The following is a 25,200-nucleotide window of genomic DNA, read 5'->3' on the forward strand; positions in this document are numbered from 1 at the left end:
CCGCGTCGGCGCGTCGTCGCGCGCGTCGTCGTGAAGGACATCGTCGGCGGGGGGCGCGCGAGTCGAACGGAGGAAGTTCGCGTCGCGGGCGTGCGTCGCGCGCGCGGAGATGCGGCGGCTTCGCCGCGGCGGCGGCGCGTCGAGCGACGACGCGAGGCGCGGCGCTCCTTTATCCTTTTCGCGTCGTCCGAGAAACGACGTCGACTCGTCGTGGTTCGGTTCCGCGGTTGGTTCTATCGCGCGCGCTCGTTACATCGTCATCCTACTTTCGGCGCGGGGACGGCGCCCTTCGCTCGCGGTGGGTGCTTATGCTTCTTGTTCCCACCGCCGCCGCCGCCGCCGGGTTTCGGCGCGGAGACGCCGCCCTTCTCTCCGCCGCCGCCGCCGCCGCCGCCGCCGCCGCCGCCGTCGCCTTTGCGCGCGCCCGGCGCGACATATATCTGCACGTCCGGCCTCGCCTTCTTCTTCGAGGGTTTACTCGCGCCCACCCCGCCGCCGCCGCCGTTCGCGGGCGCGGGCGCGGTCGAGGTCGTCTGCGGCCGCGCGAGGATCTTCGGCGTTTTCATCGCCGCCGGCGTTTGCGCGGCGTCGCCGCCGTCGCCGCCCTTTCCTCCCCCGCCCGCCCTCTTCCCGCTGCCGCTCTTCGGCTTCGGGACCCCGCCGGCGGTTCGATCCCCGCCGCCGCCGTCGTTTACCGTCATGCGTCGCATGAGCTTCTGCGTCTGCTTCTCGGACGCGTCGGGTCGCTTCCCCTTCCCTCCTCCGCCGGCGGCGTTCGCGTTCGATTTCCCACCCGCCGCCGCCGCCGCCGCCGCCGCCTCCGCCTCCTTAGCCTTCTTCCTCGCCCACTTCTTCGCCTTCTTCCCTAACGTCCGTTCGTCCTCCGCGGTGCCCCCCGCGCCGCCGCCGGTTCGATCCCCGCCGCCGCCGCCCGCGGCCGCCTTCTCTTTCCTCGCCTTCGCCTTCTTCTTCTTCCGCTCGAGCTTGCTCCGCTCGGCTTCGCGTTTCGCGATGAGATGCTTCATCAGCGCGCTCAGTCGCACCGGCGCCTTCCCTCCGTTCGCGCGCTCCAGCGCCTTCTTCTCGCGCTCCCTCCGGTCCAGCAACACCTCCGCGCTCTGCATCGCGACCGGGTCCTCCGCGAGCTTTTCGACGAACTTTTTATAGTCCGCGTCGCGCTCGATCGTGCCCTCGCGCTTGTCAAGGCGCGGCTTGAGTCGCGGGATCTTTTGGTACGGCGCGTACTCCACCCTCGCGCGCCATTCCCCGCCGAACGCGTCGTCGTACGCCCTCGCGTCGAACGCGGCGGCGAAGTCGAACAGCGCGCGCTCGGTGTCGAACCCGACGTGCGCGACGGACGGGATCACCACGCGCGTCTTGCGCTTCCCTTGGACGAAGTCGCGATACGCGCACGTGGTTCCGTCGAACCCGCTCGCGTCGACGGAGGCGAAGAACGACGACGCGTCTTGGTCGGGGGGGAGGTTCCGGACGACCGCCTTGGTGCGCGGCATCGCGTCGCGCGCGGTGCGGCGTCGCGACCGCGACCGCGCGCCTCCTCGGGGGTGGACGCGGTCGCGAGCCGCTCGCCGCGCGGCCGCGCCTCTCGCACTGACGCGACGCGACGCGACGAGATTATATTACCGGGTATTCGGGGAAAAAATATGCGCGCGATTTCGCGCGATCAGACCACACGTTTTTCACCCACCACTCGGTTTCAATATTTGATCGCGCCCTCTTTCAACTTACCGATGAACTTGTTTGCATCCTGGACCTCGATCAGTTATCTGCTCATCGAGCCGCACGAGCTCGACGCCGCCTTTTGCCGATCGGCCTCTTCCGCCGCGCGCGCGAACGCATCGCACGGCCGGCATGGTATTCACGGTCCCGCAGTGCGCGGACACGGACATGTGGGGCCCTCCCACGGAGTCCGCGGACCCGGACAAGGCGCTGACGTACGCGCCGTTCACGCGATCGGACAAGCTCGGCCGCGGTGCGCCTCGCGTCTCGCCCTCTCTCTCCCTCCGTCGCTCGCGCTCGCCGCCAACCCTAGATCTATCGATCGGATTGGTCGATCTTCTTCCCTCTCTCCTCGTCGCCGATCGCGGCCGCGAAACGTCGCGCTGACCCCGCCCGCCCCCCCTCGTCGACCTACCTACCCCCCCCCTTCCTCGACCTTCTTCCTCGCAGCCGCGGACTGGAACCAGACCGGGTACGGCAAGTACAGCGGCACGAGGCACGGCTCCTCGCAGGGCGTGAGCACCGTGTTCAACTTTTTCGCCAACGACGACGACGCCGAGTTTTCCCTCGTGGACAACAAGCCCGCGCCGCGGACGCGCTTCGGCGGGCGCGGTCGGTTCCAGGGCGGCCGCGGCGGGTTCATGCGGCGGAACCAGACCGAGTTCGTCGGCGGCGACGTCGGCCAGGGCGCGTCGCGCGAGCGCGCGCGTCAGCAACGCATGCAGTCGAAGAAATCGCAGCAGTGGAACACGTGGGCGCACAACCGCCAGCAGTGGGGGCGGGACCAGCAGACGTACTCCTCGAGCGTGGACATCCGCCCGGACTGGGCGGTGCTCGAGCAGATCCAGCTCGCGGGTCTCACGAAGATGCAGCACGTCAATGGCGAGAAGGGGGCGACGCTCGAGGCGGAGACGCTCGCGGAGCACGGGTCGTTGCGTTGGTTCGACAAATCGTTCGATCGCCTCACGCCGAAACTTCCCGCGGAGCTTCAGAAGACGAAGCTGATGCACCACCGCGTCACCACGAGCGAGGACCCGACGCTGTGCGAGCTCGCGGAGAAGAACGCCGGGAACGTGTTCGCGACCGGGGACATCGTCGCGGCGATCATGTGCGCCGCGCGGAGCGTCTACGGGTGGGACCTCGTCGTCACGAAAAAAGACGGCAAGCTCTTCTTCGACAAGCGCGACGAGGGCAACTTCGACATGCTCACGGTCAGCGAGACTGGCCAGGAGCTCATCACGGACGAGAAGGACAACATCAACGGCGTTCCTCAGCTGAGCGCGGAGTCCACCGCGGCGGATCACGATTACTCGCAGCAGGCGTTGGACCTCTCGGAGAAGCCGCTCTCGTTTGGCTCGCCGTCGCCGCTAGCGGGGGACGACGCCGCGCCGGTGGGGTACCGCTACCGGAAGTGGGCGGTCGCGCCGGGCATCACGCTCGTCGCGCGGTGCGAGTTCAACGGCGTCGTCGAGAGCAAAGGCTCGCGCGCGCTGCTTCAGATTCGAGCGCTCACGGAGTACGATTCGAAAATCACGGGCGTGGACTGGCGGCAAAAGATCGAGACGCAACGCGGCGCGGTGATCGCCACGGAGCTGAAGAACAACGCGAACAAGCTCGCGAAGTGGACGTGCCACGCGTTACTCGCGGGCGCGGACCAGATGAAGCTCGGGTTCGTGACCAGGACGCATCCGAAGGACCCGGGGCATCACGAGATCGTCAACACGCAGACGTACAAGCCGAAGGATTTCGCGCAGCAGATCAACCTCACGGAGGGGAACATGTGGGGCGTGTTCAAGAGCATCGTGGAGTCGTGCATGAAGATGGAGGACGGGAAGTATTTGCTCGTGAAGGACCCGAACAAGCCGATCATCCGGACGTACGAGGTGCCCTCGGACGCGTTCGAGGACGACTACGCGGACGAGCCGCTGCAGTGATGACGAGACGAGGGGACGGACGCGAACGGGGCGGGGGAGGACGAGAGAGGCGCGCGGGGGGATCGGGGCGCGGCGGCGCGCGTTCGTTCGATCCGTTGTAAACAAACGAGAGAATGCATTTTACCCTCGAACGATGCGGCATCTACCAAACTACAGTATTAATTTTAACTACGAAACCTTCGCGACGCGACCGATCGACGACGCGCGCGGAGACGGCGCGCCCGCCGCCTACTCGTCGTATCCCAAATCTTTGAACCAATTCCCCCACCGCGCGCGAACCACCTCCTTTGCCTCCTCGCTCAGACGCGCGTGCGCGTTCATCTTGAAATCCCTCAGCGACCCGGCGTACGACTCGATCGCGGGGCGGATGCTCGCGAAGTTCGCGCTCCACCCTAACGCGTCGTACAGCGCCCGCAGCGTCCCGAGAGGGTCTTTATTCAGTTCGTCGAACCGCACTTCGTGCTTGTTCCCTTTCTTCACCTTTCGAATGTCCCTCTCGTACGCGTCGTGCAGATACTCGCCCTGATACAGGATGAACTCCTGCACGTCCTCCGCGCTCGGGACCTGGAAGTAACACTGCCAGTAGTACGCGTCCGCCATGTGCACCGCGCTCTGAAACACCTCGTACGGGTTCCGATGGATAAAGACGAACTGCGCCTTGGGAAACATCTCGCGCAGGACGTCGACGCGCGCGGTGTGCACGGGCGACTTCAACAGCAGCCTCTTGCGCTTCCCCCCCGCGGCGTACTGCGTCTTTCGCAGGAAATACAGAAACGACTCCTTCCACCGCGCGATCTCCGCGCTCGACGCGCCGTCCCTCATGCTGTACCACCGCCGAAACAGCGCCTCGCGTTTGGGAAACATCAGCGGCATGTACGGCGACGCGCCGCCGCTGAGCTGATTCGTCGCCACCTCGTCCTCCTGCGGGGTGTCGTGCGATAACGCCATGTTGTCCATCGGCCGCGTGTCGTCCATGATCGCGCCCATGAACGGCGCGAGCCAACGGCAGGAGAGGAAACCCGAGGGGAACCCCACGCTGAACGTGGTCGCGAACGCGAAGGACGGATCGCGAGAGAGCAGGTTGTGCAGATGCGTCGTCCCCGTGCGCGGGTGGCCGAGGATAAACACGGGCTCGTCGTTCAGCTCCTGCGACGCGATCGCGCGGCCGTAGAGCACAGAGTCCGCGATCGCGCCGATCGTGTTGACGAGCGACATGATCGTGAGGAAGATCAGGCGCGGGAAGTACGTCGCGATCTCGACGTGCGACCCGTGGTCGCGCATGAGACGGATCCACTGCGGCGTCGTCACGCCGGAGAGCGGGTGGTTCTTCACGCTGAAGAAGTGGCGCGGGCGGTGCGGGATCACGACCGGCGACGACATCGCGCGGGCGCTGCTGCTAGGGCTGATGACGCGCGCGCGGCGCCGCGCGCGATCGAAGTGCGGAAGATCGTCACGATCGCGATCACGGCCATGACTTCTTCAGCAGCTTCGGACGCATCGCGCCCAGCTCCTTCTGGTAGAAGACCGCGCAGTCGCTCACGCAGCGCTCGAACTGCGACTGGTTCTGCGTCGTCGCCTGCTTGTCCTGGCACTGCTGCACGCATCGCTGCACGCGGTGTTGAAACTCCTGGAGCTCGCTCATGACCGCGGCCTCGTGGCGCTGCAGCGGCGCGCTGCACTGGGAGAGGCAATCGTGGAACTCCGCCTGCGTCGTCGCTCGCGCCTCCGTGCACTTGATCGAGCACTGGAACACCTGCTTCTGCGACGGACGGAACACCTTGTGATCGAGCTCGTCCATGAGCGACGAGAGCTTCGTCTGGAGGTTCTGGACCTCCTTGATCTCGATCCCGTTGGCCATGGCGTCGGAGTCGTGTCGCGCGATTAAATGTGACGACACGTTGGAGAGAACGGCCGGGTCGTCGTCGACGCGTTTCTGCCTCCGTGGTCAGTCGGGCGCCGCGCGCGGCACGCGACTCGAGGGGACGTCATGGGGCGACGGCGCGGCCGCCGGCGCCCCGCGGCGGCGGCGGCGGCGGCGGCGTCTCCGCCATCCGGTCCGCGCGAGGACGACGACCTCGAAGCGCCGCTGCTGCGCGCGGAGGAGGAGGAGGAGGAGGAGGAGAGGGACGAGATCCGCTCGAGAGAGACGAAGCGCGTCTCGTTCGAGGAGACGCGCGCGGACGACGACGACGGCGAGGACGACGAAGCCGCGGCGCTCACCGCGCCGCTGCTCGGGGTCTCGAGAGACGCGGACGTCGTCGACGTCGACGACGACGCCGCCGCCGCCGACGACGACGACGACGACGCGGAGAACGTGCCGTACGACGACGACGACGACGACGACGACGCGGAGAACGTGCCGTACGACGACGCGCGAGAGCTCCGCGCGATATGGACGCTCGGGTGGCCCATGTTCGTGAGCTACTTCTGCCGCATGGCCATGGCGTCCACGGACGCGATCATGGTCGGTCACTACAAAGGAGGGAAACACTCGCCCGGCGACTACCTCGCCGCGGCGGCGCTGAGCGACATGCTCACGACGCTCCTCGTCGTCCCTCCGCTGGCGTTCAACCAGGTCTTGAACGCGTTGTGTGGGCAAGCCGCGGGCGCGGGCGCGAAGCGCGTCGCGGGCGTCTGGCTGCAGCAGAGCGTCTTCTGGCTCGCGGTGACGATGACGCCGACGCTCGTCGGGTTCTTCTTCGTGAAGGACGCGCTCCTCGGGCTCGGGTTCGACCCCGCAATCAGCGCGCTCGCGGGCGAGTACGCACGGTGGAACGTGTTCTGGCCCGTGCCGAACGGCTGGTATCAGTGCATGCGGTTTTATTTCCAAGCCGTCGGGCGCCCGAGGCCGGCGATGTACAACGGCGTCGCGTTTCTATTCGTCAACGCGCTGCTGAACTGGGTCTTCGTCTTCGGAGGGCCGTTTCGGTACCTGCGCGAGAGCCGCGGGCGGTGGGAGGGGTTCGGTTTCGTCGGCGCCGCGATGTCGCTGTCGTGTTCGCGGTGCGCGCAGCCGCTGGCGTACTGGTACTACATGTTCGTCAGGAGGAGGGCGCACGAGAGGTATTGGCCGCGCGGGGGGTGGTCTTTTCGACACCACACGCGCGCGCGCACGGTCGAGTTTTTACGGCAAGCCGCGCCGCTCGTCGGGACGCTCGTCTTCGGCGTCGTCGTCGGCCAGGCGACGACGCTTCTCGTGTCGAAGCTCGGCACGGACGCGGTCGCGGCGACGAGCGCCATCTCCGCGGCGACCGTCGTGTGGTCCGGCGCGATCAACGCGATGTTTTCCATGGTCATCGCGGTCCGCGTCGGATATCATCTCGGCCGCGGCGACGGCGACGCCGCGCGGCGCTCGTTTTGGTTGTCCACCGCGGTCGTGTCCGCGACGCTCGTCGCCGTCGTAATATTCGTCGCGCCGTTCGCGGAGCCGGTGCTGTCGCTCGCGACGAGCGATCGCGTCGTCGCGAGGGACGCCGCGAAGGTGCTCCCCGTCGCGCTACTCGCGACGACGTTGGGGGTGTTGAACAGTCTGTGCACCGGAGGCGTCTTCTCGGGGCAAGGGAGGCAGACGCTGGTGACCGTGCTGTCGTTCTTCGTAGACATACCGCTGAGCGTCGGCGGCGTCGCGGCGATGATCTTGGTCTTCAAGACGAACTTGCGCGGCGTGTACGCGTACGGCTGCGCCGCCGCGGCGTTGGAGCTGCTCATAGCGTACGGGTTCGTGTGGTCGTCGGATTGGAAAAAGTACGCCTCGGACGCGAAGGCGAGGCAGGCGGCGGCGGCGCCCGGGGAAGACCCGCCGCGGGAAGAGAGCCGGGAAGAGCGCGGGCGCGGCGAGTCGTCGCGTCGATCGATCGCATAGTTAGTAGTGAGTAGTATAACAATGACACGCGTACAGTACAGTACGTCGTTTATGCGCGCGCGTCCGTCTAAAACGCCGCCTGCCACGTCGGCTCCATGCGGCACAAGTTCCGCGGGTTGATCGCGGCTTCGACGAGGTGAATGACCCCCTTTTGCACGCTCGAGAGCTGCTCGCCGCCGCCCATCCGCGGCGGCGTCGGCGCGATGCACGGCAGCCGCTTCAACACCTCGTCCACGTTCGCCCTCGCCATCGCGCGCACGTCCGCGGGCGTAGGCCCGAGCGGCGTCGCGTTCGACCCCGCCGCCGGGGTCATCCGTCGCCACGGCCAGCACATGAGCTGATCGCGGAAAAACAAGAGAAGCCGCGTCTCGAGGCTCGTCCCGGGCGCGGCGCACGCCTGCGCGGCGGCGGCCATCGACGCGACGAAGTCGCCCTTCACCCCGAACGGCGTGAAGAACGTGTGCAGGTTCCGCGTCAGGCGGAACGGCACCGGCTCCACGAACTCGGTCATCCCTTTGCTGTCGAACGCGGGGTGGAAATCGAGCATGAAAACCTTCCCGGTGTTCTTCGCGAAGAGAATCTTTTGCGGCGTGCGACCGCCGATCCGCAGCAACGCGGATATGAAACACGACAGCGCCATCTCCTGACACATCTGCCGCTTGAACGTCCACAAGTGCGACCCGGTCGGGAGCGTCTTGTACATGAACTGCGAGAAGATGTTCTCCGTGACGTGCTGCTGGCACACGTCCGAGAACGCCTTGAGTCTCAGGTTCAAGACGTTCTCCGCGCCCGTAACCTTGCCCGTCACCGCGTCGTCCAACGCGGCTTTAAACGCGCTGATCGGCGCGTCCGGCTCGCGGCCGTACCTCGCGCAGTTGATCTCGTACACCTCACCGTACGTCCCGTGCGCCGCGTCGTCCTCCATCAGACGCACCTGCGGCCAGACCGGGACCACCGCGGGGGTGTAGTAGCACAGCCCGCGGCGTCGCGTCTCGACATGGTGCGCGAGCGAGTGATTCAGCGAACGCAAGAGTTGGAGCATCCGCTCCTCGCCTCTCGCCGCGGGCGTGAGCGAGGTCTGCACGAGGAACCGTCGCTCGTTCCCGTCCGCGCCGAGGAACGTGAGGCACCGGTACGACGACCCGTGTCTGCGAACGACGTGCACGTCCGCGCCGATGCGTTCGAGCTTCACGAAGCGATCGACGGAGGGAAGCTCCGCGTCGCCGTTGTGCTGCCCGGGGACCTCAACCTCCGCGAATCGCATCCCGCGCAGCGCGGGGGACTCGTCCTCGAGCCTGAGCGTCGTCGGGAGTCGGTCCTCGACGTCGCTCTGGAGCTGTCGTTTCCAGCGCTTCAAGCGCTCGATGAGCTCGTGCAGCGCGGTGGGGAACGTCGGCTGCTCCGGGTCCAGGTCGCGTTCGTAATCCGCCTTGTACTCCGCGACGAACTCGGTGTGTTTCGTGCTCGTGTCCGCGCTGAAGCACGCGCGGCACACCCCCGTGAGCTCCTTCTTGAAGCTCGCGGGGACCTCCGCGGTCGTCGCGGTCGGGTACTTGTAACACCGATGAAGGAGCGTGTACACGACGACGAGGAGCCTCTCCTCGGGGGAAGACGCGAAACGCGCGCCGAGTTCGGAGAGAAGCACTTCCAGCTCCGCGACGAGGTGCGAGTGCTTGTGCCTCAGGCGTTCCATGACCTCCTTCGCGCCGTCGAACGCGGTGCCCGCCTCGTTCGCCGCCTGCGCGGCCGCCTGCGCGGCGGTCTTGTCCGCCTTGGCGAGCGAGAACGCGGCGACGGCTTCCTCGCTCGCGTCGTTTTCGTTAAACTTTTGCGCCGCCGCGGAGGACTCTTGCGCCTTTTGCGCGAGCGCGCGCGCGGTTTGCGTCACGCGCGTCGCCGCCTCTCTTCGCTCTAAGAGGAACGTCCGAAGCGGGCAGTACATCGCCTGCGGGTGTGCCTGCGCGAGTCGCAAGAGCAGCGCCTTCGCGTGCGGGGCTTCGCGATTCAAAAGCGAGAGCAACAGCTGCGGGACGTACGGGATCCACACCCAACGTTGAATCGCGTCGAGGTGCTTCGCGAGCGCTCGCCCCACCGCGGCGGTGTGATCGGAGAACGCGAGCTGATGCAACACGTTCACGAGCTCGTGGCGGTACCGCTGCGGCCCGTGCTTCGCGGCTTGTAAGTAACACGTCGCGGCGTACTTGGCCCACCGCGCGGCTTCCTCCGCGTTCCCGGGGCCGGAGCCGCTCGCCGTGGGCGCGACGCCGGACCCGGCGGCGCCGGAGCTCGACGCCGCCGCGGTAGCCTGGCGCGAGCAAAACTCGCCCCAGGAGATCCACGCCTTGCTGAGCTGCTTGCACAGGGACAACGACGTCGCGTACGACGCGTGCGCGCCGTCGCCGTCGCCCATCCTCTCTTGAAACAGCGCCTTCAGACGGAACAGCTCAGCCTTGTGATGCGCGTGGAAAAAGTCCAAAGACGTCCCCTCCAACGCGTTCAGCCCCGTAACCGTCTCGCCCTCCATCTCTAGGCACGCCTTGCTCTGCTCTCGCAGCTTCGAGAACGCCTCCTGGACTTCGATGTGCCCCTGCTGCTGCGTGAGGATCGCGTTCGCAGCCTCGCCCATGCGATGCCGCCGCGCGGTCCCCGCGAGCTTGTTGATGCCCCACGCGCGGTCGCGCAACCCGAGCTGATCCAGCTGGTGCCCCTGATGCACGAGCTGCGGGTGCGCCTCCACGAGCCCCTTCGCGGCCGCGGCGATGACGCCGTACATGTACCCGCGCCACGTCAGCACTTCGTTCCACTGCGGCAGCGGGTCCCAGCGGTTCGGCGTGCGCAGTCGCCACGTCTCCATCGTGTCTTGGATCAGCGTGCGCGCGTGGCCGGGGTTCGGATGCTGCGGCCGCCTCGCGTTGGCGAGCTCGACCAAGATGCGCGTGGACTCTTGCAGCTCCACGATGGCGTGGAACGAGTGCAGGACCGGGACGTGCGCGCTCGCGCCCGTCTCCGGGAGCTTCCACCACCGGTCGAGAAGCAGCTTGACCGCTTGTTTGCAGTACTGCTCCGCGTCGTTGACCCGTCCGCTGTCGAGCGCGTTGTACACGCGCACGATGTTGATCTCCGCGGTTTCCTCAACTTCGGACGTCGCCGCCGACGCGGGGAGGAGGTCTCGGACCGTGTTCCAGTCGTTCATTCGCCACGCGCTGTGCAGCTGCAGCTCGGTGTGCTCCACCGCGCGAGAGAAGTCGGAGATGAGCTCCCACTGGTTCAGCTGCTTCGCGCTGTTCAGCCAGTTCGTCTCCCACAGGCACAGCTCCGTCTTCGTCACCCCGGAGACTTGCCCCGCGCTCGCGCGTTGCATCCCGCGGAAAAAGACGTCCTGCGCCTCTTGCCAGTGCCCGTGCTGCGTCAACGCGAGCCCCGCGCGGGTGATGTCCGACGTGCACCGCTGCCGCCACAGACCGACAAGGACGTCTTGTTCGCCGAGGAGGCGATACAGCTCCGCGAGCGCGTCGAAGCACCGCGCCTCTTGCGGGTACCGAACGACGTGGTTCTCGAGAAGCGCGATTGCGATGTGCCACGCGTTGTACGTCTTTCCGAGGTACTTGATGAGCTCGCTCGGTATCTTCGGCTGCGGTTGCGACAACGATATGCCCTCGAGGAGGGCCTGGACGACGTTCGGCCGCACCGCGGCCTGTCTCTGGTGGTACTCCTTGGAGAGCAGCGCGATCATCGGCTTGGCGAGCGTCATCTGTTCCTCGCGTTGGAGCGTCGCCCACACGATGGGAAACACGAGAACCCAGAGGTAGTACGCCACGTGCGCGTTTCTGGTCGCCACCTCGCGCAGCGGCGCGACGAGGTCGCTCACTCGCAGCGTCTCGATCTTCGTCAGGAACGCGGCGTGACGGTCCAGCAGCGCGGCGGTCTTCTCCAGCGGCGCCGGGCCGGCGTTCTTCGGCCGCGGCGGGCACTCGGGCGGCGGCGTCGTCTTCGGGTCGTCCCCGGCGGGGAGCAGCGACGGGATCTGCGCGCTGTTCGGCGCGAGCGTGATCTTCTCCTCCTCCGCGAGGATGGAGAGGATCAGATCGAGGCCTTGCTTCAGCCAGAACGTGTCCGCCATCGCGTCCCACTCCTGCCCGGCGAGGATGTACTGCAGACGGTGGAACAGCGTCTTTCCGACGGCGGCGTGGTAGAGCTCGAAAAATTTCGCGCGGAGCTTCGGGTGCCGCGTCCGCAACCCGAGGAGGTGGTTCCTCTCCACCTTGACGAAGACTTCCTGTCGCAGCGCCATCGCGTGCGCGCCGCCGGACGCGCACAGCGCGTGGAGCGTTCCGAGAAGTTTCTCCTCCCACTCCGCCGTCTGCGTGACTTCGCGCCCGAGACGCGTGAGGTGCGCGAGCTTGCTGAGAAACAGCACGGTTTCCTTCGCGCTGAGCGACCCGGGTCGGTTCGGATCGGGCGCGTCCGGGTCCGGGACGGCGGGTTTCGCGTCCGAATCCGGCGCGTCCGCCGCCCGGGAGGCCTTTCCGCTCGCGTCGCCGCCAGTGCCGGTGGATTTCGATTTTTCCGCGGCGCCGTCGTCCTTAGGTTCCGCCGACGCGTCGTTCGCGTCGTTCGCGTCGCCGTCGCCGCCCTTCTCCTCCCCGGGCTTGACCTTCCCGCCCGCGCCGCCAGGTTTCTCCTTCCCGCCCTTGGGCTTGTCCGCTTCGCCGTCGCCGTCGTCCTTCTCGTCGACGTCCATCGCGTCCGCACCGCCGCCGTCGCCGCCCGCGCCCGCCGCCGCCGCATCCGCGGCGTTCGACGCCTCCGCGTCCTGGGTCTCCGCCTTGAGCGCGACGACTCCGACGTCCGTCGGAATCGCCGCGGCGGCGCCCGTCGCGCCGGGCGTCGCGCCGAGGACGGTGTCCCCGGCCCACCCTTTCAGCGCGTCGAGCGTCGCCATCAACACCGCGCCGTGCGTCGCCTGGTCGTTGATGAGCTGCAGGAGCATCCTCAAGAACAGCTGCTTGTGCTCGCCCCCCGCGGGGATGACCCGAGACGCGATCAGCCGCACGCACGCCGCCATGCAGTGCGCGACGGAGCCGTACTCCGGCGTCGGCACCTGAGGCTGCTCCCCCGGCGCGAGCCTCTGCGCCGGGTGCGGCGGCGGCACCTGCCCGGCCGCGCTCGCGGTGTTCAGCTCGTGCGTCAAGCGGCTCAGAAGCTTAATCAAGTGCGGGAGGTAGCGATCCGCGACGCGGCGTTGCCGCTCCGCCAGCGCTGCGACGCACGCGAGCACGCACGCGAGGCTCGGGTTGGGCGCGCTGACGTTCGGCAACGCCGGGTTGCCGGAGATGGCCGCCGCGACGTGCTTAGCGCAGAGTTCGTCCATGCGGTGCTGCAGCACCTTCGTCTCCGGCGCGGGGACGCCCTTCTCCCCGGGCGCGGCGCCCTTCGGCGGCGGCGGGAACATCGCGCGGCCCAACGCCTTGGCGAGCGCGTCGTGCGTGTTTTTCCGCGTCGACGCGAAGCACGGCTCGAGCATGGACGCGACCTGCGGGGCGTTGCCGCGGATGAACTCGTCCCCGCAGCCGCACTCGAGCGCGATGTTGAACACCGCGAGGCCGGTGGACAGGGTGCTCGTCGCGTCGCCGCCGCTCGCGGTGGAGCTCGCGAGGAGGCGTTCGATGAAGCCGAACTTGATGTTCGCCTTCGGCCACGCCGTCAGCGCTTTGCGAAGGAGGGAGACGGCGCGCGCGTGCAACGCGATCATCTCCTTGTCCTTGCTCTCGCCCGTGAGGAACGCCATGCGGACGAGGAAGTTGACGAGGATCTCGCACATCGCCGGCGCGGGCTGGAACTCGTCCGCGTCCGGGGACATCGACACCGCGGGCGCGGCGACGGACTTGTCGCTCTTGCCGGCGGTCTTGTCGTCCCCGAGCTCGATGTCGTCCGCGTTGGCCATGACGGCGTCTTCGTCGTCTTCGTCGTCGTCGTCCGTCGCGGCGGATCGGCCGCGGCGGCGGGACGCGCGGCCGCCTTCGCCCTTGGATTTCTTGTCGCCCTTGGCGGCGGCGTCTTTTTTGTCCGTTCCCGAGGCGTCGCGGCCGCGTTTCTTGCCCGCCTTCTCGGGTGGCTCCTCCTCCTCTTCCTCGTCGTCCTCCTCCTCCTCCTCCTCGGGCTTGTCCTCGAGCGCCGCCGCGGCGGTGCGCTCGACGCGCTGCTCTTCCCACTGCAGGATGAGCTCGACGAGGGAGATGGACAACACTCGGTTCTCCGGCGGCGACGACGACGGCAACCCGAGCCTCGAGAGCGAGTTTACCATCTGCGGCACGAACTGCGCGCGGGACGCGTAAAAGTGCTTCTCGTGCGTGTGAATCAAGTTCCAGACGTGAATCAAGTGCGGCAGCGAGTGCCCTTCCTCGACGAGAATCTTCTTCGTGTATCGAATCCAGATCGGGTACTTGTGGTCGCCCTGCGGCAGCCGCTTCGGGAGCGCGGGCGTGAGCGCGCCGAGCGCCTGCCGCACGAGTTCCTTCGCCTCGGGCTGGCACGCGCGCAAGAGCGCGACGAAAACCTGCAGCACGATCTTCTCCGGGGCTTGGTACGCCTCGAGGAAATGGCAGACGTTCACGAACGCCCACTGCTTGCTGCCGCTGTCCTCGCTCTTGAGGTGGTTCCACCCGAACTTGATGAGCTCCTTGCGATGCGACACGAGCTCGTCCGGGAGGTTGCGAATCAGCAGCGTCGTCATCCGCAAGAGTTGGATTCGAAGCGGCTCGCTGTGCGCCGGGGAGGACTCCTCGTCCGCCGTCTCGAGGAGGTCGACGACGATCATGTTCACCGCGTCTTCGGTGATTACCTTCTTCGCGTCCTCCATCGCGTTCGCGTCCGTCGCGACGTTCTTCAGCGTGTGCTCGAGCATCGGCATGATGACGAGTCTCAACGCGGAGACGAGCTCCGGGGCGGTGAGCGACTGCTCTTTGAACGCGTTCAGGAAGTGCATCAGGACGTCGTGTTTCTCCTCCGGGGTGTACGCCGCGGCGACTTCTTTCTTGTAAAACTCCTCGAGAAACGTAAAGTCCACGCGCGTTTTCGTGTCGAAGATGGATAAGACGTCGAACAGCGCGCCGACTTGCGCGCGGTCGCTCCGCGCGACGTTCACGAAGCACTTCGCGAGCCTCTTGGACTCGAGCAGCTCCGGGAGCGCGAGCATTTCTTCGCTCTTGAGCCGCTCCGCTCGCGCTTCGGACCGCCACCGACCCCAGAGCACCGAGACGAGCTCGGGCTGCGTGTGCAGCCACTCCGGCATGTGCTTCGCGAGGACGTTGATGAGCTTCAAGCCGTTGTACGCGTTCAGGTCGCCGCCGCCGCCGACGCCGCTGAGGCCTTCGCTCGCGGCGGCGTCCGCGGCGGCGTTCGCGCCCGCGTTGGGGCGCGGCCACGTGAACGCGGCGGCGATGATCTTGTTCGCGCTCTTCGCGAGCTCCTCCCGCAGGGGCTTCCCTTCCTTCTCCATGCGGATCATGTCCAAGAGACGGAAGAAAAAAGCCGGCTGCGAGAGCCGCGCGAGGAAAAAGTCCACCGTCGCGGGGGCGTACCGCGACAAAAACTTCGCGAGCGGCTTCCGGTACAGCGAGTTTACCTCCGAGTGCACGCCGCTCTGCGGCAGCGCTTGCTCGAGCTGAATCGTCAGCATCACGAGCGGCTCTAAGAATTTCCCCGCGGCTTGCGGCAACAAGTGGAACAGGTTGATCATCGCCGCGGCGATCTTGAAGTCCTTCGGCGGCGGTCGCGCCTGCGTCTGTTGCCCCCCGGGCGCCACGGCTTTGTTATCCGGCTCGAGCCACCTTCGGAGGTGCTCGAGGAGCTTCTCCCCGAGCGTCGGGTTGAACCAGTTGGACAAGAGCTCCAACAGTCGCTCGAGGCCGACGAGCAGCGGCATCGTAAGGTTTTTATAGTGCGCGAGGTTCACGAGAATCGGCCGCAGGCTCGACTGAAGCAGCTCCTTCGACAGCGACTGCTGTTGAATCACGCGTTTCAAACCCTCTTTCGCGATGTTCACCACCTCCGCGCTCCGCGACGTGAGCGACTTGAAGAACATCGTGATGATCCGCTGTCTGAGCTGCGCGAGCTGCTCCTGCCCCGGCGGCGGGGTCTTGAGCTCTTGAAGCGCCATGACGCTGCACATGAGGCGAATGCACGCCGCGCGCAACGCGTGGAGCTTCTCCGACGCGCCCGGCTCCGTCTTCAGCGTCGAGGAGCACCAAGCGAATGTCGGAGTTGAAAGGCGTCAGGTGGAGTTGAAAGGCGTCGAGGGCGGGGATTGAAAGCGAGGGGTGGGCGGAGAGACACGCCGGGAAAAGTCCTTAAGGATCGGCGTTCACCACGCGAACGCGGTCGTATGGGGACCAGTGTATAGAACGCGCCTTCAGCGTGCTCGGGTCGTCGTTCTCCGCCACCGCGAGCGCCTCTTGAAGGACGCTCACGAAGTTCGCCTGCGCGCTGATCTTGATGAGCGGCTCCGGGGTCGCGGAGACGCAAAAGTTCAGGATGTGCACCACCTGCGTCTGCACGTGCACGTGCCGCGAGTGCAGCGGCCGCGACAGCAACGACGCGACGTGCGTCGTCTTGACGTCCAAAACCTTCCCCACGTCGAGCCCGCTCCGCGCGGCGAGCCCGCGAATCGCGCGCTCCACGACCGGACGCACCGTGGGCGACGACGACGTGCTGAAAAGCTCCTCGCTCAGGACGCCGATCGCAGCCTCGAGCCCGGCGGGGGCGTCGTCGCCGCGGAGGATCACGCCCTCGGGCGTCGCCGCCTCCAAGACGCGGTGAAAGGCGTCCGTCGCCGCGCGCACTTCGCTCACCGCGTGCGGCGGCAGCGATCGCATCGCGCGCAGGAGCGCCTGCAGCACCCTCGGGAGCTGCGGCGTCAGCGCGGAGATGGGGAGGACGCGCGAGAGCGCGTCGATCCCGCCGACGCCGCCGACGGTCGCCTGCCAGCTCTTCTTGAAGCAGCAGTGCATGAGACGAGGGAGGAGCTCGGTGACGAGCGATCGGAGCGCGGGGGGGATCGGGGCGTTGAGCGCCGCCGCCGCCGCGGCGTCCGCGTCGGCGTCGCGGTCGTCCTTCTCGTTCGCCGCCGCCGCGTCTTTCGCCGCCTTGTCTTCGGCCGCGGCGTCCTTTGCTTTTTCCTTGTCCTCGTCCTTATCCTCGTCGTCGGCGTCGTCGTCTTCGTCGTCGTCGTCGCCCTTTTTGCTCTTTTTCCCGCCCTTTTTCGCTGGGGACTTGTCCGTCGCCTTGTCCCCCTTCTTCTTCGCGTCGTCGTCCTTGACGTCCGCGTCGCCGCCGTCCGCCGCGCCCTTCGCGTCCGCGTCGTCGTCGCCCGAGTTCGAGCTCTTCGCCCCCCGAAGCGCGCCCTCTTTCTTCGCCTTCTCGCGCGCGGCTTTCGCCTCGGCTTCCCTCTTCGCCGCCGCCTCGGCCGTCTCCACCGCCTCCCTCGCCTGCGCCGCGTCCTCCTCCGTCACGCCGACGACCGCGGGGTCGCACGCGAGCGTCATGACCGCGTCGATGAAAATCTTCACCGCGCGCATCGCGGCGTCGACGTGCGGGCGCTTGCCGGACTCGAGCGCGTCCATGAGGGCGTCGAGGAAGAGGCACGCGTCGAGCTCTTTCAGCGCCGCCGCCGCCGGTCGTTTCTTCGCCGGCGTCGCGTCGTCCGCGTCCGCCGCGGTCTCGTCGTCGTCCTCCTCCTCCTCGGACTCCGGCTCGTCTTTCTTTTTGGCGCTGCTGCGACCGCGGCGACCGCCGCGCTTGGACGCGGACGCCTTCTTCCCTTCCTCCTCCTCCTCCTTCTCCGCGTCTTGTTTCTTCTTCTTCGCCGCCGCGGCGGCGGCGGCTTTGCGTTCCTTGGCGACGGCGGCGCCGCTTCGTCCGCTCCCGCCGGGCTGCAACGGCGCCATCCCGGACACGAACAGCATCGCGAAGTGCTCCGCGACGGCGTCGACGAACCCGTCGTTCGCCTTCTTCAGCGTCGGGTCCGCCTCCGCGGCGACGACGGTCGTGAGCAGCTGCTTGAAGACGTTCTGTTCAGCCATGAGCTGCGTTTTCGTCTTGTTCCCGAGCTGCGCGGCTCTTGATCCCGCGGCGGCGTCCGCGTCCGCGCCGTCGCCGCCCTTCCCGTCGCCGTTCGCGTCGTCCTTGTCTCTCCCGGCGTCGTCCGTGAACCACCCGGCGACGACGCCCTCGAGCGCGTTCTTGATCTCGGTCTGGCCGGGCGCGGTCTTCACCGCGCCGCCGCTGAGGTTCAACACGCTCGCCAGGCACGCGCGTAAAAACGACAGCGCCTGACGACGATGCTCCACGAGCGCCTCCGCGCCTTTCAAGTTTGGCACCGGCGGCGCGGCGAGGATCGTCTTCATCAGCGCGATGCACCGATCGAGCGGGACTAAGAACGACGTCTCCGGTTTGAACGTCAGGATCAACCGCAGGCCGTGTTCCGGATTCGGCTTCGCCTCCAGCTCCAACGGCTCGCGAAGGAAACACCGCGACCGACCGCCGAGCTTACCGAGCATCTGCAACGCCTTGGCGCCGAACGGCGCGCCGGACTGCTGCGGCTTGAGCAGCGCCCACAGCGCGAGCATGAGCTGCGGCTCCACCTCCGCGATGCACGGATCCAGGAAATCCGGATTCAGCGAGTCGACCCAAAACTCCAACGTGCGAAGGCCGAGGAGCTGCAGCTCGCTGCTCGTCGACTTCAACGCGCGAAGCAACGGGTGCGCCAGCCGCGGGAGATGCGGCAGTATGCTCGACAGCCGCGCCGGCAACGTCAAACACAGCTCCACCACCGTGTCCGAGAGCTCGTGCGTGTCCGGGCCGTGTAGCATCGCGAGCAGCGTGTCGAGACACGGCTGTAACACGGGCACGACCTCTCGGTACAGCAGATCGAATTTCGCCTGCGCGAGCGCGCGAAACAGGTAGCGCAGCAGACGCACGTACGCGGACGGATCCTCCACCTCTTTCAGCGCCTTCAGACACGCCTCCACGAGCGGGACGACGTGCGGAGACAGCACCGCCTCGCAGCTGCTGTACTTGGACACCGCGTGCATGAGCAGCGAGAAGAGTTTCAAGACGAGCTGAGACTGCGCCGTCGACGGCTCGGCGAGCGCGTCGAGGCGATCGCGAACGAGGTGCGTCGCTAACGCGTCCGCGAAGGACCGGCCCAACGCGGTGGACTGCAGGAGCAAGTGCGGGAGCTGGACCATCGGCGCGAGCTCGTACGGCTCGCCGCCGCCGAGGAGCGCGTCGAGCCTGAGGCAGATGACGTCGAGGAAGTTGCGCGGGTCCAGCACCGCGAGCGCCTCCGCGAAGTGCGTGCACATCTCCGCGCACTCGGTGCCCTGGTACAACGCGAGACACCGCACGCCGTTGGCGACGAACCCGGACGCGCGTCGGAGCTCGCCCTCTCTGAACCCTTTCGCGATCGAGGACCCGGACGCGTTCTGCTGCTGCGCGCTGCCGCTGTGGAAGTTCGTGATGGACCACAGGAGGGTCTTCATCCCGATCACCAGCGTCTTGACGAGCGCCTTGGTGTCCGCGAGGCGCTTGATGGCCTCCGCGGGGGTGTGCACCTTGCCTCCGTACCCGATGAGCTCGGGGTACTTTGGTTTCGCTGCGGCGCCGTCGCCGTCGCCGTCGCCGCCTTTCTTCTTACCGTCGGCGTCGTCCGCGTCGTTCGCGTCCTTGCCGTCCTTGTCGTCGTCGTCGTCGTCGGACTCGCTCTCCTCGCGGGCTCGGCCTTTTCTCGCCGCCGCGCGGCCGCCTCGCGTCGGTTTTTTCTTCGGCTTTTCCTTTTCCTTTTCCTTCTCTTTGGGCTTCTCCGCCGGCTCGGATTTCACGGCCGCCTCCGCGGCCGTCGAGGTCGCCGTGCCCGTCCCCGGCGGCGTCTTCGTCGTGATGCCGAGCGCGAGCGCGTCTTGCGCGGCTTTCGTCTCCTTCGCGATCGCGGCTTCGATGAGCTCCGCGCGCTTGGCGTTTTCGAGCAAGCCGTACACCTGCGGCCGGACCGTGCGAAATTTGCTCACGGTCGCGTCTTGTATCCGTATCAGGTTCGCGCGCGCCTCCGCAGCCTGCGTCGGGTCGTTCCGTCGTCGGAAGATGCTCTCGACGAGGTGGTGCATCAGACGCACGCACGTCATCTGGATCGACAGCGGAAGAGACGCGTCGTGGACGTTACGGCTGAACATGTACACCGCGCGTCGTATCTGCACGAGCGAGAGCTCCAGACGCATGTGGTGCACGAGCTCGGCGAGGAAGGAGTACGCCAGCGGTCGCAGCGCGTCGTAGCACGCCCTGCCGGTCCCGACGAGAACTTCGTCGTCCAGGAGCGTGTCGAGGTGCGCGTAAAATCCTCTTCTGAAATCCTGCGCGCTGAGGACGTGCCGCGTCGCGACGAGGAGCTCCTTTCGCACCGCGACGTTGTCCGGGCACGACTTTAAGAGCTCCACGATGCTGCTGCTGATCGCCTCTTGGTGCGGGAGAATGGCCTCCGCGTACCCGCGAAGGAGGTAGGTCACGAACGACACCATCTTCACTTGCGAGCCTTTCATGTCGCCGAACGCTTGGCGTAAGTGCGACGGCACCGCGCTCGGCGCCGGGCCTTTCAGCGCGATCGTCTGGACCATGAGCGGCAGTAACATCTGGATGTTCGGCGGGATGAGCCGCGCGTACAGCTGGAACAGGAGCATGATGATGAGCGGGCACTCGGTCATGACTTTGAACGATCGCGTCGAGAGCGTCTGCACGCCCGTGGGGACGGCGTCGGCGGCTAACGGTTTTACCCCGGCCGTTTCATCCCCGAACGTCGTCGTCACCGTCTCGTTCACGCCCTTGTACACCTCGCACACGAACTGCAGGAACGGCTCCACCTCGGACTCTAGGCTCGGGCGGAAGTTCCGATGAAGGTCGAAGATGATTCGAAGGCAGATGAGCGCGTTGTCCTCGTTCTCCTTCCTCAACGCGTCCATCGCGAGCTTCAGGAGCGCCTTGTCGTGCGGCCGCAGCGTCTCGTTGTGCGGCAGCCGGTTCATCATCTCGAGGATGACGTTGCGGAGTTTATGCTCCGGCCCGTCCGACGTCGTGGGCGGGACGGACTCGAGCAAGGACGTGAACGCGGGGAGGTACGCGTCTAAGAATTTCGGGTACTCGCTCCCGACGTTCACGATCTCGATCGCGTCTCGAATCTCCGTCGCGAGCGCGAGCTTATCCTTCGCGGTCTTCGCGTCCACGAGCTTCTTCGCGTGCTCCGCGAATTGACTGCGCGTCGTGAAGGGATGGGGGAGGGCGGATCAGAGCTCGACCTAACCTCGGGAGCGTGGGCGGCGGGAAAAAGTAATCCGAAAAACCGCGGCGGGCGACCGATCGATCGACGACGCGCGCGCGGCGGAGGGTTCATCGGACGATCGAGCGGGGCGCGCGCGCGCACCTCGACGTCAACATCGCGGAGCGTCCTCCACCACCGCCGGAGGCCGCCATCGCGAACGACGCGGGCCTCTCGCGCGCGAGCGGAAGTGGGCGGCGGGATGCAAAAATCGACTTTGGAAGCAGTTCCCGTACCCTAAATACGCTCGAACGATTGGCCCTGTGGCCAATTGCTGCGAAATGCGACCAATCTTTACCCGTATGGGTAAAGAGTCTGTCGATATTTCGCGTACTGTACGTACGCGACTCGTACTCGTCGACCGAAAAGAGGAGCGCGTGATGAGTCAACAATACACTCGCCCGCGCGCCACGGCGTCGTCGCGATGGACGACGCCGTCGGCGACGTCGTCGACGACGACGCCGACCGAACGGTCGTCGACGCGGTCGTCGACGCGGTCGTCGACGACGCCGTGACTCGCGCGTCGTCGCGTCCTTCGACTTCGACGTCATCAACGCCGGAACCGGCTCGGAAGAATTTCGACGCGAGCTTCCGCGAGTTCGTCGTCACGAAGCTCCAAGCGCGCGCTCGGGGGAAGTCGAAGCGCGACGCGTACGCGCGCGTACAGCGCGCCGTGCGGTGCATTCAAGCTCGGTGGCGCGAGTCCGAGCGTCGCGCACGCGAACGACGACGAGCGCATGGAGTACCTGAAGCGCGCGTGCGACGACGTGAAGTACGCGGCTGAGACGTACGCGCTCGGCGGGTCGTGCGTCGTGACGGCGAGTTGGACGGTGGAGGGGTTCGTGGAGGGGGCCGCGCGCGGGGTGTTTTTGATCGCGGAGTGGATGCGTCGGGCGTTTCACAGCGTCGAGTTGGGGGACGGGCCGGTGTTTTTGGACCCGGGGGACGTGCCGTCGTCGACGTTCGCGTGGTCGCCGGACGCCGCGTGAGTAGCGAGACGAAGTGAGTTTGCGACGTAGTACCTAAACCTAGTAGCGGCTCGAGTATTCTCTATTAGCTAGACGATCTCCTCGTCCGTTTTCTTCCTCGCGAGGTCGGCCTCAAACTTCGCCGCGATGTCCAGGTAATCCACGCGGTCCTTCGTCGCCTCCTCCGCCATAAACTCCGCCATGACCTTCTCCATGTGCCTCTGCGACAGCTCGAAACACCCCAACGACGCCGCCGTCTCGCCGTCGTCGTCCGGTATGCCAACCTCCGCGCCCTTCGACAGCAGAAGCGCGCACATCCCCGGGAGCTCGACGACGCACGCGTAGTGCAGCGGCGTCGCGCCGTCGTCGTCGCGCGCGTTGATATTCGCGCCGGCGTCGATGAGCGCCTCCGCGATGTCGATCTTATCGCCGTCCGCGGCGTGGTGCAACGCCGTGCATCCTCGCGCGTCGACGCGGTTCACGACGTCGACGACGCTCTCGTCTTCGTCGGCGTCCGCGGACGCGCGCGCGAACCCGAGCATGAGCTGTACGGAGTCCAGATCGCCGTTCTTGACGTGGCGGATGAGCGGCGACGGCGCGGACGCCGCCGACGCGTCGTCGTCGTCCGCGTCCGGGGCGTCGACGACCGCCGCCGGGCGCGAGAATACCGGTCCGCCGAACCCGCCGTCGTCGGCGTCGTCCTCGGTCCCGCCTCCGCCGCGTTCGTCGCCCGCCGCCTCCTCCTCCTCGCCCAACAGCGCGTCGACGAGCTCGACGTACGCGCCCTTGGCCTCGTCCGAGGGCATGTCCCCGAGCTTCTCCCACGCGCACCACTTGGCGTGTTTCGTCGTCCCGTCCGTCAGCACGCGCGGCTTCGCGCCGACGCATCGCCCGCGCGTCGCCTGCTTGTACAGCGCGTACGCGCGGAGCTTGTCGTCGTTCGGGACGCGCTTGAGGTTCGCGCGGCCGAAGCGATCGGACGCGGCCGCGAACGCGGCGTCGAGGTCCGCGTCGAACGCGGAGAGGAGCGCCGCCTGCGCGCGAGATCTCGCGGTCGCGTACGCGGATCCGAAGGCGGCGTCCGTCTCGCCGCCGCCGTCGCCGCCGTCGCCGCCGTCGCGCGTCGCCGCCTTGGATTTCTCGCGGCGCCGCGCGCGCGAGGACGTGAAGAACCCGATCCCCGCGCCGAGCGCGAGCGCGAGCGCGGCCCCGAGCGGCGGCTTACCCATGGACGCGCCCGGCGGCGGACGCGCGCGCGTGCGATGTTTACAAAAAAATCGTTTCAACTCAAATAAAAATAGCGGCGCCGACAGCCTATCGACGCTGAGGACGACGCTCGCTCGTCATCGTCAGTGCTCGCTCTTCTTCCGGCTCTGCGCCTTGCGCTTGTTCCCGTCCAGAATCGCCTTCCGCAGCCGAATCGCGCTCGGCGTCACCTCGATGAGCTCGTCGCTCTGCACGTACCCGATGGCCTCCTCCAAAGCGATGGCCCTCGGCGGCGTCAGTCGCGTCGTCTCGTCGTTCCCGGACGCGCGCATGTTCGTCAGCTTCTTCTCTTTGCACGGGTTCACCTCCATGCTCTCCTCACGACTGTTCTCGCCGATGATCATCCCCTCGTACACCTCCGTCTTGGGCCCCACGAACAGCGTCCCGCGCGCTTCGAGCATTCCCAGCGCGTACGTCGTCGTGGTCCCCGTCGCGGAGGACACGATGGCGCCCTTTCGCACGCGGTCCATCGACCCGCGGTAGTCGCCGTACGAGTGAAACGCGCGGTTCATCGTCCCGGTGCCGCGCGTGTCGTTCACGAACGTCGCTCTGAACCCGATGAGCCCTCTGGAGGGGGCGAGGAACTCCAGGCGGGTTTTCCCGCCCTCGCCGGCGCCGACGACCATGTCCACGAGCTCGCCTTTTCGAAGCGTCACCGCTTCGATGACGGCGCCGACGTGCTCCTCCTCCACCTCCGCGACGATCTCCTCGATCGGCTCCAGACGCTTCCCGGTCTCCGGATCGGTCTTATACAACACCACGGGCGGGGAGATGGACATCTCGAACTTCTCGCGGCGCATCGTCTCGATGAGCACGCCGAGGTGGAGCTCGCCGCGCCCTTGGACCTCGAACTTGTCCCCGCCGCTGTCCGCCAGCTGTACCACGCGCAGCGCGACGTTCGTCTCCGCCTCCGCGCAGAGCCTGTCCCAGATGTTCCGACCCGTCAGTTTCTTCCCCTCCTTCCCGCCGAGGCTGCTGTCGTTCACGCCGAACGTCATCTTCAACGTCGGCGGGTCGATCGGCGTCGCCGGCAGCGGGTCCGCGACGAGCGGCGCGCACACGGTGTCCGTCACCGTCGCCGTCGTCAGCCCGGCGACGCTGACGATGTCGCCGGCTCTCGCCTCCTCGAGCGGCGCGCGGACGCCGCCGTGCGAGGTGAAAATCTTCGTGATCCTCCCCACCTCTTTCTCGGACGACGACGACGACGCGCCGACGTCCTCCCCCGACGCAGGACGCATCGCGAGCGCCTTGACGCGGTCGCCGACTCTCGCCCGCCCGCTCGCGACGCGTCCGGTGACGAGCCTTCCCACGAACGCGTCGTGCTCGATCATGGACACGAGCATCTTGAACTCGTCCTCCTCGTCCCCGTCCGGCGCGGGGACGCGCTCGAGGAGCACGTCCAGCAGCGCGCTCATGTCGCCCTTCCCGCGGTTCTCTCGGACGCGAGCTTGCGCGTCTCCCAGATCCAGCGAGCAGACGCCCTCTCGCGCCGACGCGTACACCGTGGCGAAATCGAGCTGGTCGTCGTCCGCGCCGAGCGCGGCGAACAGGTCGAACAGCTTGCTCTCCACGGCCGCGCAGCCCTCCTCGGTGACGTTGTCTCTGTCCACCTTGTTCATCACGACGATCGGCTTGAGGCCCTTCTGGAGCGCCTTGCCGAGGACGAACTTGGTCTGCGCCATCGGCCCCTCCGTGGCGTCGACGAGGAGGAGGCATCCGTCGACGAGGTCGAGCACGCGCTCCACCTCGCCGCCGAAGTCCGCGTGCCCGGGGGTGTCGACCGCGTTCATCGTCACGCCGCGCCACGGGAACGAGGTGTACTTGCTGCTGATCGTGATCCCGCGCTCCTTCTCGAGCGCGTTGTTGTCCATGAGGCGCTCCGTCGCGACCGTCTGCGCGCCCTGCTTCATGAGCGTGTCGAGCAGCGTCGTCTTCCCGTGGTCGACGTGCGCGATGATCGCGAAGTTCCTCACGCGGCCGTGATCGACCGCCGCGTCGTCGTCCGTCGCCGCGTCCGCGCGAACCGCCGCGGAGGCGTGCGACAGCCATCGCGTCGGCGCTGAACGCGCGGCG

General features: G+C 67.1%; 8 protein-coding genes across 8 annotated transcripts; 3 read left to right on the forward strand and 5 right to left on the reverse strand.

The window, feature by feature from the left end:
- Positions 1-257: 257 nt before the first annotated feature.
- Positions 258-1,511, reverse strand: MICPUCDRAFT_57834 (uncharacterized protein; the record flags this gene model as incomplete). Its single annotated transcript, XM_003058699.1, has 1 exon — positions 258-1,511. The coding sequence occupies one exon, from the start codon at positions 1,509-1,511 to the stop codon at positions 258-260; it is 1,254 nt and encodes a 417-aa protein (XP_003058745.1).
- A 358-nt stretch (positions 1,512-1,869) lies between these two features.
- On the forward strand, positions 1,870-3,796 carry MICPUCDRAFT_47232 (uncharacterized protein; the record flags this gene model as incomplete). Its single annotated transcript, XM_003058341.1, has 2 exons — positions 1,870-1,990; positions 2,188-3,796. The coding sequence occupies 2 exons, from the start codon at positions 1,870-1,872 to the stop codon at positions 3,669-3,671; spliced, it is 1,605 nt and encodes a 534-aa protein (XP_003058387.1). The 3' UTR covers positions 3,672-3,796.
- A 103-nt stretch (positions 3,797-3,899) lies between these two features.
- On the reverse strand, positions 3,900-4,952 carry MICPUCDRAFT_17492 (uncharacterized protein; the record flags this gene model as incomplete). The annotated part of the gene is made up of 1 exon (XM_003058700.1): positions 3,900-4,952. One exon carries the CDS (start codon positions 4,950-4,952, stop codon positions 3,900-3,902), a length of 1,053 nt encoding a protein of 350 aa, XP_003058746.1.
- Positions 4,953-5,658: 706 nt separating this feature from the next.
- MICPUCDRAFT_57838 (Multidrug/Oligosaccharidyl-lipid/Polysaccharide flippase superfamily) lies at positions 5,659-8,263 on the forward strand (the record flags this gene model as incomplete). Its single annotated transcript, XM_003058342.1, has 1 exon — positions 5,659-8,263. One exon carries the CDS (start codon positions 5,659-5,661, stop codon positions 7,531-7,533), a length of 1,875 nt encoding a protein of 624 aa, XP_003058388.1. The 3' UTR covers positions 7,534-8,263.
- On the reverse strand, positions 7,528-21,048 carry MICPUCDRAFT_47235 (uncharacterized protein; the record flags this gene model as incomplete). Its single annotated transcript, XM_003058701.1, has 3 exons — positions 7,528-15,652; positions 15,900-20,829; positions 20,999-21,048. The coding sequence occupies 3 exons, from the start codon at positions 21,046-21,048 to the stop codon at positions 7,601-7,603; spliced, it is 13,032 nt and encodes a 4,343-aa protein (XP_003058747.1). The 3' UTR covers positions 7,528-7,600.
- A 582-nt stretch (positions 21,049-21,630) lies between these two features.
- On the forward strand, positions 21,631-21,882 carry MICPUCDRAFT_57841 (uncharacterized protein; the record flags this gene model as incomplete). The annotated part of the gene is made up of 1 exon (XM_003058343.1): positions 21,631-21,882. One exon carries the CDS (start codon positions 21,631-21,633, stop codon positions 21,880-21,882), a length of 252 nt encoding a protein of 83 aa, XP_003058389.1.
- A 68-nt stretch (positions 21,883-21,950) lies between these two features.
- MICPUCDRAFT_57842 (uncharacterized protein) lies at positions 21,951-23,090 on the reverse strand (the record flags this gene model as incomplete). The annotated part of the gene is made up of 1 exon (XM_003058702.1): positions 21,951-23,090. The coding sequence occupies one exon, from the start codon at positions 23,088-23,090 to the stop codon at positions 21,951-21,953; it is 1,140 nt and encodes a 379-aa protein (XP_003058748.1).
- A 135-nt stretch (positions 23,091-23,225) lies between these two features.
- On the reverse strand, positions 23,226-25,169 carry MICPUCDRAFT_1275 (uncharacterized protein; the record flags this gene model as incomplete). The annotated part of the gene is made up of 1 exon (XM_003058703.1): positions 23,226-25,169. A coding segment is annotated over one exon (1,944 nt), but the record flags the coding sequence as incomplete, so codon positions are not given.
- Between the last annotated feature and the right edge of the window lie 31 nt (positions 25,170-25,200).

Source organism: Micromonas pusilla (assembly GCF_000151265.4).
Source record: "Micromonas pusilla CCMP1545 genomic scaffold MICPUCscaffold_5, whole genome shotgun sequence".
Classification (NCBI taxonomy): domain Eukaryota; kingdom Viridiplantae; phylum Chlorophyta; class Mamiellophyceae; order Mamiellales; family Mamiellaceae; genus Micromonas; species Micromonas pusilla.